At 45.6% G+C, this 13103-nt stretch overlaps 1 protein-coding gene across 3 annotated transcripts in view; it reads right to left on the bottom strand.

Moving 5' to 3' along the window:
• LOC149353349 (nose resistant to fluoxetine protein 6-like) overlaps window positions 1-2850 on the bottom strand; it is a 30189-nt gene extending 27339 nt beyond the window's left edge. For 2 of the 3 annotated variants that reach the window (XM_089582495.1, XM_089582496.1), the window contains exons 1-2: window positions 2057-2850; window positions 378-586 (exon numbers count right to left, since the gene is read on the bottom strand). In XM_089582495.1, coding sequence (XP_089438621.1) covers window positions 378-586; window positions 2057-2315 — 468 coding nt within the window. In that variant the 5' untranslated portion in view covers window positions 2316-2850. The remainder of the gene's footprint in view (window positions 1-377; window positions 587-2056) is intronic. The other variant, XM_089582497.1, reaches the window with a different exon arrangement.
• Window positions 2851-13103: the final 10253 nt, after the last annotated feature.

Here is a 13103-nt window from a genome sequence, read left to right as displayed (position 1 = left end):
GCCTGAGTGCCTAACATCTAAGTAACCGCAAAAGGAAGGTACCCAGCAGTTGTGATGCTTGGTTGGGGCTGAAGTCTAAAAAGGGACGCGGTATAGCCTCAAAACTTACACCCATTTTCGTTCAGTGTGTCTAGAAACATGAAGCACCGAAGGAATCCTTCCATTTTGTCGCGAACTGATCAGACCGTTCAGAGTTTCAACGGTATACTTGTTGAAGATTTGCGGGGTCGCAGCGGAGCGCGCGCTGGTACCGCTGATCTCAGCGCCTGCACTTTATAGCGTCGCCGGGCGCTATATACTCATGTGACTGGGAACGCTGAGAGCGTTTAACAAACTTTACCTCGAGTTTATACCCTCAGGTGAGCTCAGCTGCTTACCGTAAATTCTCCGACAGCCTGGAACTTCTTAATGAAAGTGTCGAGGAGGGACCAGGGTGGATAAACGAAGAGGCTGCAATACTGGCCCTTGTGCACCAACTCTCCCTCGGAGTTGTACACCCTGGTCTTGAGACACTGTTCGTAACCACCCAGGCTGATGAGACTGCCCTCGAGGAGGTTGTTTGGGATCAATCCGTTCGCAAGAATCACTGCAACGAGGGACATATATAGCGCTGCGTGTAGACAAGAAAGGCAGTTCATTGGGCTTAGTCTGTATGCGTGTGCTGAGCGTGAAAGAGCGGTTTGCGTTCGTCTTTACGACATGGCTCTTCAAAAAAAAAGCATCGAGTCGAGAGAAAAAGACATGCATTTAAACCTGGAGGTGATGAGTAGCAAAGCATACGACACAGAGTAGAGTGCATTTCGCGTAGCTTCCACGCTGCGCTTTACAGCCACTTTATTTTTTTTTCGTACTATATGCCTTCACTCTGCATTTCTAGATGTGTATTAAAATAGAGGAAAGGCTGCCATTCAGTGAAATTCTCAACATGTGCTTGCAATCTCCTGGCTTGACCTTCCCCACTGTTCTTTTTTTTTATTTCGACCGCAAGAATCATCACGTTGTTGATTTAATAAGCCTTTATCGCCGCTTCTGTCGAGAAGAGGATTTGTTTAGTTGGCTAGGTATGTATTGCCTCCGTTTTTCTGGTCTTTCACTTCAAAATGATTTTCAGGACTTTCTTATTTTCAGTTAAGAGCGTTGTACGCAGTATGCTTTCACTTGCGAAAGTACTTCAGCGAAAGGACATACTTCCATAAATTGCTTCGGTTTGCTGCTTATCTGCAATATATGCATAAAAGAACTATGTTCTTTCTGTATTGTACGGGGCCAAGGAAAGAAAATGTACTACTGAGTGCTTTAGCAGTGTAGGGAGGAAAAACGTAGTGAAACCGAAAATATTTTGCTAAACTATGACAAAATATCGAAGAATACAGTAAATATAACTGTGAATCATCCCGGCCAACTAATAAAGTGTCATACATTTAATTCCATCATGTTTTTTAAACTCGTGGGGCTGAAGGTCCCTCCATGTACATGGAACACGCCTGCGTTGATCAGAGTGGTACTTGGACCACGAAGAGAGGTTGCAGTTTTCTTACTGGCGGCTTAGTGGCGAAACAGGATGTAAACGGCTGGGCGGAAGGGGGCATTCAGGGCTGCCCTTGTAAAGCACGTTAATAAAAAAGCAATGGGCGCGGGGTGCACGGTCAAAATGAACTCAACGACATTTTAGAACAAAAAAAAAAGTCGAAGCCACGAAGCGTATTAGTTGAACGCGCGTAACGTTTTACGAATACGCTTCGTCTTCGTGAAACACACAAAAAGCAAAGCTGAAAAGCTGCGAAGCAACACACACAGCGCAAGCGTACGCATCCAAAGGAAGGCCATGTCACCAGGCCCTACACCGTTACGAAATTCATAAGGGTGAGAAAGCAGATCTATGGCGCGACAGTACTATACGGGCAGAAAACTGGCGTTCCAAACAATTAACACTTCTGATTTTTTTCCCGCAGACTCTGAGCGACAGTACTTTCGTCTTAGGCTCTTCCACGACGGACATCACGCCACAAAAGAGCAAGGAATGGCAGATACACAGAGTAGAGTGAAGTGCACTCACTTCTCATCACCCACGGCTCTCTCGTTCTTGTAGCCTTTAGCACCTTGAACAGGCTTCCAGCGCATTCGGGGCTCAGCTCGGGGCTCGTGGCCAGCTCCGACGCGACGGGCATCAGTTTTTTCATAAGCATGCCGCTGATATCCGTCAACTCCGATTCGAGGCTCTTCGTTGCCGTCTCTTCCCCGCAGACAAACGGAGCATTGTTCCAAGTGCGGTCCAGAAGGAACACGGCGGCGACTAGTAACACTGTCGGATCCATTATTTTAGCGCTGTTCGCCGCTGCTTACGGCAGAGCGCTGGAAAAAAAATCCTCTAGAGAGTCCAAGTTATTCTCCGGTGCCCCTCAGAAGAGCCAGAAGCTCTCAGTCATGATAACCTCAGTAAAAGTTGATGCCTGAAAAAAGCAAGAAATCTAAGTGCGCAGTTCCGGGTCTTAGAGTTAATACACGTGCCGCTAATCCTGACTAAAGCTGACGGCGTGACCCGATGAAAGAGATAGTCGGACGCGGGCTCACTCTGGAGACCTTTGAGAGCTGTGCTGGTGGCTCGGATAAGTTCCGACGTCGCCACCATAGGGCTAATGCGTTTAGATGCTCTCCACGTTCGCCTCTGGACGTGCACAGGAGAACTTCGTCCTTAGCGCACTTAGATTGCGAAAATGCTTAGCGGATGTCTTCCCAACACGCGCAAGCAACATCGCAAGGGTGCCTCGAAGTACACTCTTCTCTTCGACGAAGGATCTTATGGATCCTATAATGATGGAAAACATTGGTCGTCTATTGGACAGACGCGCTTTCCTCAATCTATAATACTGGACGTCGAGACGGCTCGTTAACGTCCACGATGGAGAGAGAGAAACAAAAGTATTGAGCAAAAGTGTATCGGCAGCTTCACGCCAATAGACGTGGCCCTTGTACCAGCGCAAAGGCGCCCTTGAATGGCAAGATTATGACCGGTTTGGCACACCGCCTAAATGACCGCGGGGGGTGGGGAGGAGGGGAGAGTTGACGCAGCGTCCGCCGTCGCGTTGTGGCGTGTGGCGGCACGCGTCGTCAGCTGACTGCCGCGATCCGTAATGCGTTTCCGCAACTGATGGTGTGTCGCGTGGTTTACCTTGTGCGGCCTCAAGCAGAATTTTGATTTTGTGTTTGTCGTTCAGTGGGCAATCCGATTTATCCGAAAGAAAAATGAGACTTTTCCTGTAAGGATGCTCACGTTCACAGTTAGTCTTATGTGGCCATTAAGGACATTTTCTACAAAAGAGAGAGAGAGGAAACAGTGCATGGGTATTAACTGTGATTGCGATGATGCTTGGGTGTGCGAGTTGACCTTTTGAAATCAGGCTATCTGCTTGTTTTGTTTTACGCCGGCCACATTGGAGGGTGTCACTTCTTGGGTCAGTATTAAGTACTAAAACTGGCAACTAAAGCGAAAAGGGCTTCACTCGGTGACACACCATGCAGGCGCAAACATAAGATGAAAAGTAAGGATTTATCGAAGCGAGTATACAGGCTATTCGTTCACGCGCTTGAAGAATTCGTTCCCAAATAAAGCCTTGCATTTTTCCACACAACAGGCAGGATGCAACGACGGGAAACAACGTTCTTCCATCCGTTATACCATGCTCCACCATACACCCTACCGGCGAAAGTAAACGTTACGAGACCAATAAAAAGATGTTTTCATATTATGTGGAGAGATTAATATATGAACGGGTGTCCCAAAAGTAGTGCCGGCTTGCCCAGGACATTATGGACATTTCCACGAAATTTATTTAAATAGCTAAGTTTGTGAATAAAGCTTTAACTAATAAACAGTCGTTTCTATTTAAGAAATTCCACGTGAAAGCATGGAATCAGGACAGAACCAGAGAACTGTAATGGAATTTATGGCAGTGAATGGTTGTTCATCATCAGACGTTCACCAAAGACAGAATGCCTACAAAGAGTCGCCAGTTGGTGCAAGCATTGTAACAAGATGGACGAAAAAATTTCAACATGAGGAAACATCTTTTGCTGAAAAACGCCGCAGTGGGAGACCATCTTACAGCAACCAACCAGAGAATTATCTGTCAGGGAACTGCGTACTTTATTTATTTATTTATTTACTTATTTATTTATTTATTTGTCATGATATCAATAATGGTGGTTTTGTTGGTTCTATGTTCTTTCAATTCACTAAAGCTTCGACGGTATTAATCATTGTATTTTGCTTAAAAGAAATTCAGAAAGAACTTAAGACTGCCCGCGTGCTGTGAAGGCGAAAACATTAGTGTGTAACTGTGTGCGTTCGACCTCGACGCTGGTCACGCACTGAGAAATTAAGAGAAGGCGCGCCTTCGAGCGCTGATTCCCCGAACGCTGAATCCACAAAGGTCCCATGGAAACACTCGCACATTCGGTTCGAGTACCTTTTGGGAGCTAGTCCCCAACGTGACTGCTATATGCAAGGATAAATTGTATGCGGCAACCCACAACTCTGTACGACGAACATTTGCATAACAATTTTTAAATGAAAATTTTTTAGGAAAGGAAATGCCGCCGTAACTGTCTCAGATCTCAGTGCACACCTCAACCGTGCCTTAAGGGAAGACGTAAAGAGTCTGGGAAGGTATACACTTGAAGGCGCATATGTTGTCAGTTCGAAACCGTGTCGCAAGCTAGCCTTCAACTTGACTAGCACATGTAAGCCATATGCAACGAGAAGTCGTATACCACACCCCCCGGAACGCTGTACGACAAACGGTTGCTCACAATTTTGGTGCATATGTCGTCAGTTCGAAACCGTGTCGCAAGCTAGCCTTCAACTTGACTAGCACATGTAAGCCATATGCAACGAGAAGTCGTATACCACACCCCCCGGAACGCTGTACGACAAACGGTTGCTCACAATTTTGGTGCATATGTCGTCAGTTCGAAACCGTGTCGCAAGCTAGCCTTCAACTTGACTAGCACATGTAAGCCATATGCAATGAGAAGTCGTATACCACACCCCCCGGAACGCTGTACGACAAACGGTTGCTCACAAATTCAGTGCATATGTCGTCAGTTCGAAACCGTGTCGCAAGCTAGCCTTCAACTTGACTAGCACATGTAAGCCATATGCAACGAGAAGTCGTATACCACAACCCCCGGAACGCTGTACGACAAACGGTTGCTCACAATTTTGGTGCATATGTCGTCAGTTCGAAACCGTGTCGCAAGCTAGCCTTCAACTTGACTAGCACATTTAAGCTATACGCAACGAGAAGTCGTATACCACACCCCCCGGCGGAACGCTGTACGACAAACGGTTGCTCACAATTTTGGTGCATATGTCGTCAGTTCGAAACCGTGTCGCAAGCTAGCCTTCAACTTGACTAGCACATGTAAGCTATATGCAACGAGAAGTCGTATACCACACCCCCCGGAACGCTGCACGACAAACGGTTGCTCACAATTTTGGGGCATATGTCGTCAGTTCGAAACCGTGTCGCAAGCTAGCCTTCAACTTGACTAGCACATGTAAGTCATATGCAACAAGAAGTCGTATACCCCACCCCCCGGAACGCTGTACGACAAACGGTTGCTCACAATTTTGGGGCATATGTCGTCAGTTCGAAACCGTGTCGCAAGCTAGCCTTCAACTTGACTAGCACATGTAAGCTATATGCAATGAGAAGTCGTATACGACACCCCTCGGAACGCTGTACGACAAACGGTTGCTCACAATTTTGGTGCATATGTCGTCAGTTCGAAACCGTGTCGCAAGCTAGCCTTCAACTTGACTAGCACATGTAAGTCATATGCAACGAGAAGTCGTATACCACACCCCCCGGAACGCTGTGCGACAAAGGGTTGCTCACAATTTTGGTGCATATGTCGTCAGTTCGAAACCGTGTCGCAAGCTAGACTTCAACTTGACTAGCACATTTAAGCTATATTCAACGAGAAGTCGTATACCACACCCCCCCCCGGAACGCTGTACGACAAACGGTTGCTCACAATTTTGGTGCATATGTCGTCAGTTCGAAACCGTGTCGCAAGCTAGCCTTCAACTTAACTAGCACATGTAAGTCGTATGCAACGAGAAGTCGTATCACCTTTTCAGTATCACCTTGGCATTACGTTCTTTAAGCTGTTAAGTCACACGCTGCATTTCCAGCTTAACATTCCCGTCTTGTTTACTGAGTGCAACTCTGCGACATTTGTAACTAGAAAGAATTTTCGGCTTCCAAAAGTTGACAGTAATCATGGAAAAATGACGCCATCTTTTCCAGCCATTTTATTCTGGAACACAATGCAATTTCATTGAAAACCTCATTCTCTTTACACATTCTCAAGAGTAAGCTGAAGGACTTAGTTTTACAAAGCTGGCTTTTTGTTCTTTTGTGTCTGCATAATTTAAGTGCTCGGGACATAATGAAATGGCGTTTCTGCCTGTTATACCTCGTGTCTTGCTTCTTGTGTGTTATAACCATTCTGCTGTTTTTGCTGTAAATGTTTCTTTATTTTATAATGATCAATCCAGAGTCCCGGCACAGTCGTTTGACATGGGGACCCTGGTCTGAGTAGTTTGCACGTTGTGCCAATTGTGGACTCAATAAACCTTAATTTGATTCGGAAAAAAATCCTTAAATGACAGATCGGGAATTCGGGCAAAGGGGGAATACAGCGTGAAAATAAAGCAACAAAAAATGGAATAACCACAAAGATAATAGTAGTGGACACCATATTTCAATGCAAACGAAACAATGCTTGAACGTCTAGGTTATAAAAATATCTATTTAAAATGGTTCCAAGGGAACTAACACCTGATCGAAGTGAACAAAGAGTTAAGGTCTGTAAAGAACTTCTGGATATATATGAGGCCAGAAGAACACCTTTCTTTCAAATATAACGACTGTAGATGAAACCTAGGCATACCTTTATTAAACACAGACTAAGACACAGTCATTAGAATGGCATCGTATTGGCACAGTTTAATATACCCGTAAAAATTTGAAATGTGTAGGTCAGCCAAAAACGTGTGATAGCAACACTCTTCTGCGACATACGAGGCGTAATCCTGATTTTCTTGAGGACGGTAGAACTGCGAACAGTGCTTGCTGTATTGAAACTTTCAGAAGTTATTCGAAAAAAAAAAGACTGAATATTCTTCTAAACCTTTCAATTTACAGCATGACAATGCGCGCCCTCACACCACACTTCAGACTTTAGGCGCGATTGGTCAAATGTGCTGGTCTTTTGTACCGCACCCCAGTAGAGCCCGGATCTGGCTCCGTATGACTTCTGTTTATTCGCCTCTATGAAAAAAAAAAATCAGTGAGGCGAGAGATTTGACGTCCCTCAGGAAGATGACAGGCCCCACAAACATGGTTGAGAAAACAACCTGGAGCATATTTCCGAAATGGTTTCACAGCGTGGGTTGAACGTTGGAGGAAATGTACGCACTCCGCTGGAAAGTATTTTTGAATAATACCATGCCGTTCCTAAACGTTTCATCCATATGTGTACAAAATTTGAATAAAAACCTCTTGTTTCCTAAGTCAGTCAGTCAGTCAGTCAGTCAGTCAGTCAGTCAGTCAGTCAGTCAGTCAGTCAGTCAGTCAGTCAGTCAGTCAGTCAGGGAAGTGTCTCCTGCGACCCGGTCGCAATAACGCAAGCGTTATTTTCACCCGTGACGTCGCATCCGGTTTGAAAAATGACGCCACGTCCGGCCATTTTTTTGTTGTTTTTGTCATGTTTGAGCCGAGCTACAGCCGAGCCGAGCATTGCTTGCAGTAGGAGAATGGACGGACGGTGGGAGCTACGCGCGCTCGTGTTGCCCGTGAGCAATTTCTCTGTTCTTCCTGTCTTTTGGTATGTATGTACTGTATGTATTGAGTGATTGCCCGTTATATGGCATTCGGCATTTCATTTTGAACTTCCTTGCGCCCGAATATTTTGTGTTTGCAGATCACCCAGGACTAGCACTGAGCCCGCTTGCCCGGCAGTGGACACAAAGGCCCTAAAGGTGAGACTCGTCTGTTTTATCCTGAGTTCTGCTCAAAAGCTCAGTGCAGTTCGACAGAAGAGAATATGCGCTGAGTATGTTTTTGTACCTTTTGTCAGCCCGGCCAAACGTAACTTTTGGTCATGTAAAACAGGCATGGTTAGCCTGCGCCCGAAAAAAAAGGCGGGAAACCTTTGACAACAGTCCGTTTATGCGGTGAGTTTTGTGCGCGGTCCGATTTTTTGTGCCCCCGCTAATAGGAAAGTGTATAGATTACTGATTTAATGGTTCATTTTACAGTTGTGTTGCTGTTTATCCATACGAGCCGCTTTCCGAAACAAGGGCACTAATTGCGGCGAGATAAGCGATTACGCTTTGGTGTCTGCAGCGCGTAAACATGTTCTTTTAAATTTATTTCCATTTCAGAAAACGGCACTTGAAAAACCGAAATGCAGTTTACTTGTATGCACGGACCTTTCCGATTCCTGCATCGAGTCCGGCGTTCTCTTGCTGGCGCAGAGGCTGAACAAAATGGGACGATAGAATGCGGAAGCAGCAAAGGCTTTAAGGCGCCACTAGGTGAGCTCTCCACCTCCTGTGAATTTTAAAACTAGTGCTGTGCCACCTGCACTGAGCTTCAGTATTACACGGGGAAGGTGATTGGACCCACGTAGCTAACTAGCATGGAGCGTATGAGGCTACTGGAAAAGCAAGCTTTCTTTTATTAAGAGCTTATTACAGGTGATACTGCAAAGAGTCCTTAAGAAGGGGAACATTGTGGACAAAGTGCTTGATGTCCTTTGATATTTTGGAAGCTTGTGAGTTGCATAAAGCTCACAAGGCACTGTTGCAGTGTGTGACAGGTCATTGTGGTAATGATGATTATGTGGCCATTTGCTTTGCACGGGTGAGTGGCAGTTTTTCGCCCTGGCTGTCAAGTAGAAAGAAAAAACAAAAAGAAAATGTGGGAACATTAACTCTTAATGTGGCTTTCACCTGCAGACACCAGGTTAACAAAGCCTGCCCGTATAGTGAACAAAGCAACTCTGCTGTTACGGATCTAGCAAATTATAATTTTGAAAGTGGGCCTCCTGCTGTGAAACCGGGAACGTTTGTGCCCCTAGAGACAAGCAGAGGCGAGAAGCCATAGGTGAATGTAGGTAGGACAGGTAGCTGAACGAGGGAGTAGTTCCCATATTTGAAGAACACATGGAAAGACAAGGACGAGGCGTTGTTTGTGTTGTTCCTTCTATGTTTGTCTCTTTTTTTTCCCCCACAAGTTAAAAGTCGATATTTGTTGTAGTTTCACTTTTTGAGACAGCCAAAAGATAGAGCACAGGGATGACTCACACAGCATTAGTGTTTTCGTTTCGTTCCTACTGTTTTGTGTACTTGCACCTCTTGACCTCAAATGCGGCATTGTCATGATCTTACGTGGCGCTATGCTGATAAAGGATTTGTGCGGCACACCTATGGGTGCGTGGCGTTCAGGTTCAAGCACCAACATAGGGCTTCCAGTGCAGCAGGAATTATGAGAGGAAAAAAAGCCTCAAAGATGGGGATGGGCAGTTTAGCTCTTCGGTTTGCTTTTTGTGAAAAATTCTGTGGCAGGAGGTTACATGTCAGCCCACCCCTTATGTAATGCTGCCTTTGGGCCGTTGAGGTACAGATAAACTGATAAATAAACAACAAAAAGTAGTTTCTGTTCAAACAGTATAATTTGCAGCTTTGGTGGAGGATTTTCTGTGGCCCCTTCAGGGAGTGTTTACCCAGAAATTGTAGTTATTCCTTAATGCCTCTTGGTCCGAAGAACCAAACAGTAATCAATTGCCCTCATGCCTCTTGATGAGGGAATCTGAGTGGTTGAAATGATAATTTACCATAGCTGTAAACAGTAATGGCTGGGTGTATCGCCGGAGAGAACTGAAGTCATCTACTGGACTGAGTGGTAAGAATTTCGGGTTGGTTAAAGCACAGATGGCTTAACATCATATCGCCAGATCTTGCACTGTTGGCGTGTGTGATTGTTGCGGTATATGTGGCTGGTGAGCTGTCAGCTTGGGTGTGACAAAAGTTGTAAGCTCAGCCAGACATGCCTGTGCTGTTTGAGCTCTGGGCAAGAGCTTTGTGCGAGGCCACTGCACTGTGTCCCTGTTGTACATTTGGCTTTTGTGGTGCTCCAACTTCCTCCTTCCCCCACCTTTGCTCGGAATGTCGCCATGGGAGTGAGAGAAATTGGTGTGATGTAATTAGAGCAGTGGCATGGCCATAAGATCCATCCGCACAGTACCACTTATAGGTTGTTTGCTGGTTTGGCACCGCGGTCAGGATTGAGGTGAGTTGTGAGTGGGCCACAATGGAAAATGACATTAGACCAGCAGCAAACATGGCACCAATGGTGGAGAGCAAACTTTGATCTCTGTGTTGCCATTGTTGTCAAAGTTATCTGTGAGGCCATCAAGGGCAGCACCTGTTCTGAATGCATCGCATAGCAGTAGATCAGAACTTCACTTTTACACTTGGGTCATGGGCCTCACTGCAGGAGGTGTATCAGTCAGTTCAGATTTCACATTGAAACGCATCAAATTCAGCAACCTTACTAGTCATAAGTACAGTGAAACCTCATTAAGGTGTACCTCGTAGCACTGCAGAAAAACTATGTGCAAAGCGGCAATATGCCCAAACTGAAAGCGGCCTGAATATATCCACTTACCTGATAAAAAATGATTCCTGATCAATTTTTTAAAATGTGCACACGAAACCTTTTAACTGCATAGCTACCGTTCAGCCTCGAATGTGGCTTGAGCAGGGTATGTAATCCTAAGGCAAAATAACCGCTGGTCCTTAAGGGTCCTTAAAGAAGGCAAGCATAGCAGGGGGCGGCAGAAAGGTACATGGGCGGATAAGATTAAGCAGTTTGCCGGGATACGGCCACAGCTGGCGAAGGACAGGGTTAATTGTAGAGACATGGGAGAGGCCTTTGCCCTGCAGTGGGCGTAGTCAGGCTGATGATGATGATGACACTGCCATCCTGCTGCAGAACATCTGCAAAGAGCCCTTCACAGGCAGCGTGGCTGTCAATACTGAGAGCTTCGCCCTGATGTGACACACTGCAGCTTATTTAATTTGGGAAGCACGCTATCCATGACAGCGTTGGTAATATGAGAACGCAATGAGAAGGGGCTGGACCACAGCTGCACAGTGGCGCAGGTCAGCCGGCAACGCAGCAATGATAGGTGCGGCGCATGGAGGAAAACTGAAATCTGCTGCAGAAAGCCCAAGTCATGTGACAGCGATTAGCAGTAGCTATAGCAGTGGCACATCTGCATGGCTAGGGTCGTGGCTTCTCGTACACCAGCACCTGCAAACAGGTTAGTGACGAGCCTCGGGTGTGGTGGGGACAGGCTGGCACCCCCCTTTCCTTACAATGGGAGGGAAAAGTTCTCTCTTTCCAGATGCGTCAAGCAGCTGCAAGTAGGCTAGGCATGTCAGCAACATGTCTTATTATGTCAGTGTGGCGTATGCATTAAAGCACTCATGAACTTTCCTTTTAAATAATATGCATTTTAAAAAAACTGTGCAGCCAGTAGTTTTTTAAACTTTGGCATATCCGTATCTTTACCTTCTCTCAGTATTGGTCACTGGCTACAAAACTGGAAAACTGCTCCTATGGAATTTTGGCTTGCGACAAAGACTGCTCCAAAATGCTCGTGGCCATTCCCTCCTCTGCACATGCTGTGTGGTGTGTAATATTCATTGTTCCCATGGGCATTGTCACATATGGCCAGCTGGGTGGTGTGTATCGTTTGCATAAGGACTTATGGGCACTGAGAAATTCCCTAGGCAGCCGCTTGGCCACCCACTGATTTCAACGTGATTGCACTCTGCTTTTCAATGAATGCTAAATCCTGACGTGATGGTGTCTGCAAATTTTTTTGCCACATTCCCCCCCTTTCTTTGTCTCCTTTTATTATTTTTTTCTTGGATGTTGCAAGTGCTGTTTTATGCAAGAAGCTTGAATTAGGAGCTTCGAAAAATTTGATTGCTGGTCTGCACGTGATTGTCTCCATGTCCAGGTTTTGCGCCATTTCCTAATCCCTGGCATTTATTGGCACTTTCACTTCTTTAAAAGTTTTGTGTGTGTGTGTGTGTGTGCTGGCACAAATTTTGGAAAGCTCTTTTTCTAGCGCTTGCAAGTTCTTTCCATATTTTCGTTTTTCATGGGGCTGGAGCTTCATGGCACATCCAGTCCATCAACTATTCCTTTGCATTTTCAGATACTTTGTCCCATTGCATTTGTGTAGTGTGGAGGAGCCGCCGCTGCTCTTAGGATGCTTTGTCTCCTTGCTTTTTTTCATAGCCTTCTCCGCAGTGCTCAGGTGCATTTGGGCAAAGTATCGAAAAATGATGACTAGCTTGGCTGGCATTTCCTCTTAGTCAATGAATGCACCATGCCGTCAGAATTTGACGAAATTATGGACATGTACACCGGGGAATCATTTCAGAAAGTTATCCAGGATTTATATTGTGAAGAAATATAGTGTAACTTGCATAATTTTTGGGTTTGTTATACGGCAGATTACACGAACCAAGAACAGAATAGCAAGGTTCTACTATATTTCTCTGAAGGGCTGTGATGGCTTTACAGGGTGTGTAGCAACCTTGAACCATCAGGGGAATTTTCTTTACCTGTAAAAATGAGTGAATTGGGAGGAATACGATCAAGAAAGTGGCCAAGTTGGAAAAAAGGACTGACTGAAATTAACGCAGTGGTCTGCCGCAAGTTTCAACGGTACTGTGAGTGCCCAGCACACAGTCTGTTCACATTGGCGTGGCATATTTTTGCTTCTAACACGTATGAGGCATGGCAGCCTGTCTGTTCTGGGTGCCTTTTTCTTGTCATCCATGATGTGAGCATTGTATATACTGGTTCATTCTGTACAGGTTCCCGGACTCAAGAGTAAATTTGGGCTGGTGCATATGGATAGACATAGCTGCATTCAAAAGTATTTTCTGTGGAATAAGCCGTAGTCGTAGCGATGTGCAGAGTTCATGCACTTTCAGTGTACTCATG

Source organism: Amblyomma mixtum, chromosome 3 (genome assembly GCF_055824585.1).
Source record: "Amblyomma mixtum isolate Tamu chromosome 3, ASM5582458v1, whole genome shotgun sequence".
Classification (NCBI taxonomy): domain Eukaryota; kingdom Metazoa; phylum Arthropoda; class Arachnida; order Ixodida; family Ixodidae; genus Amblyomma; species Amblyomma mixtum.
Note: the sequence above shows the minus strand (reverse complement) of the source record. Positions and strands in the feature narration are given on the sequence as shown.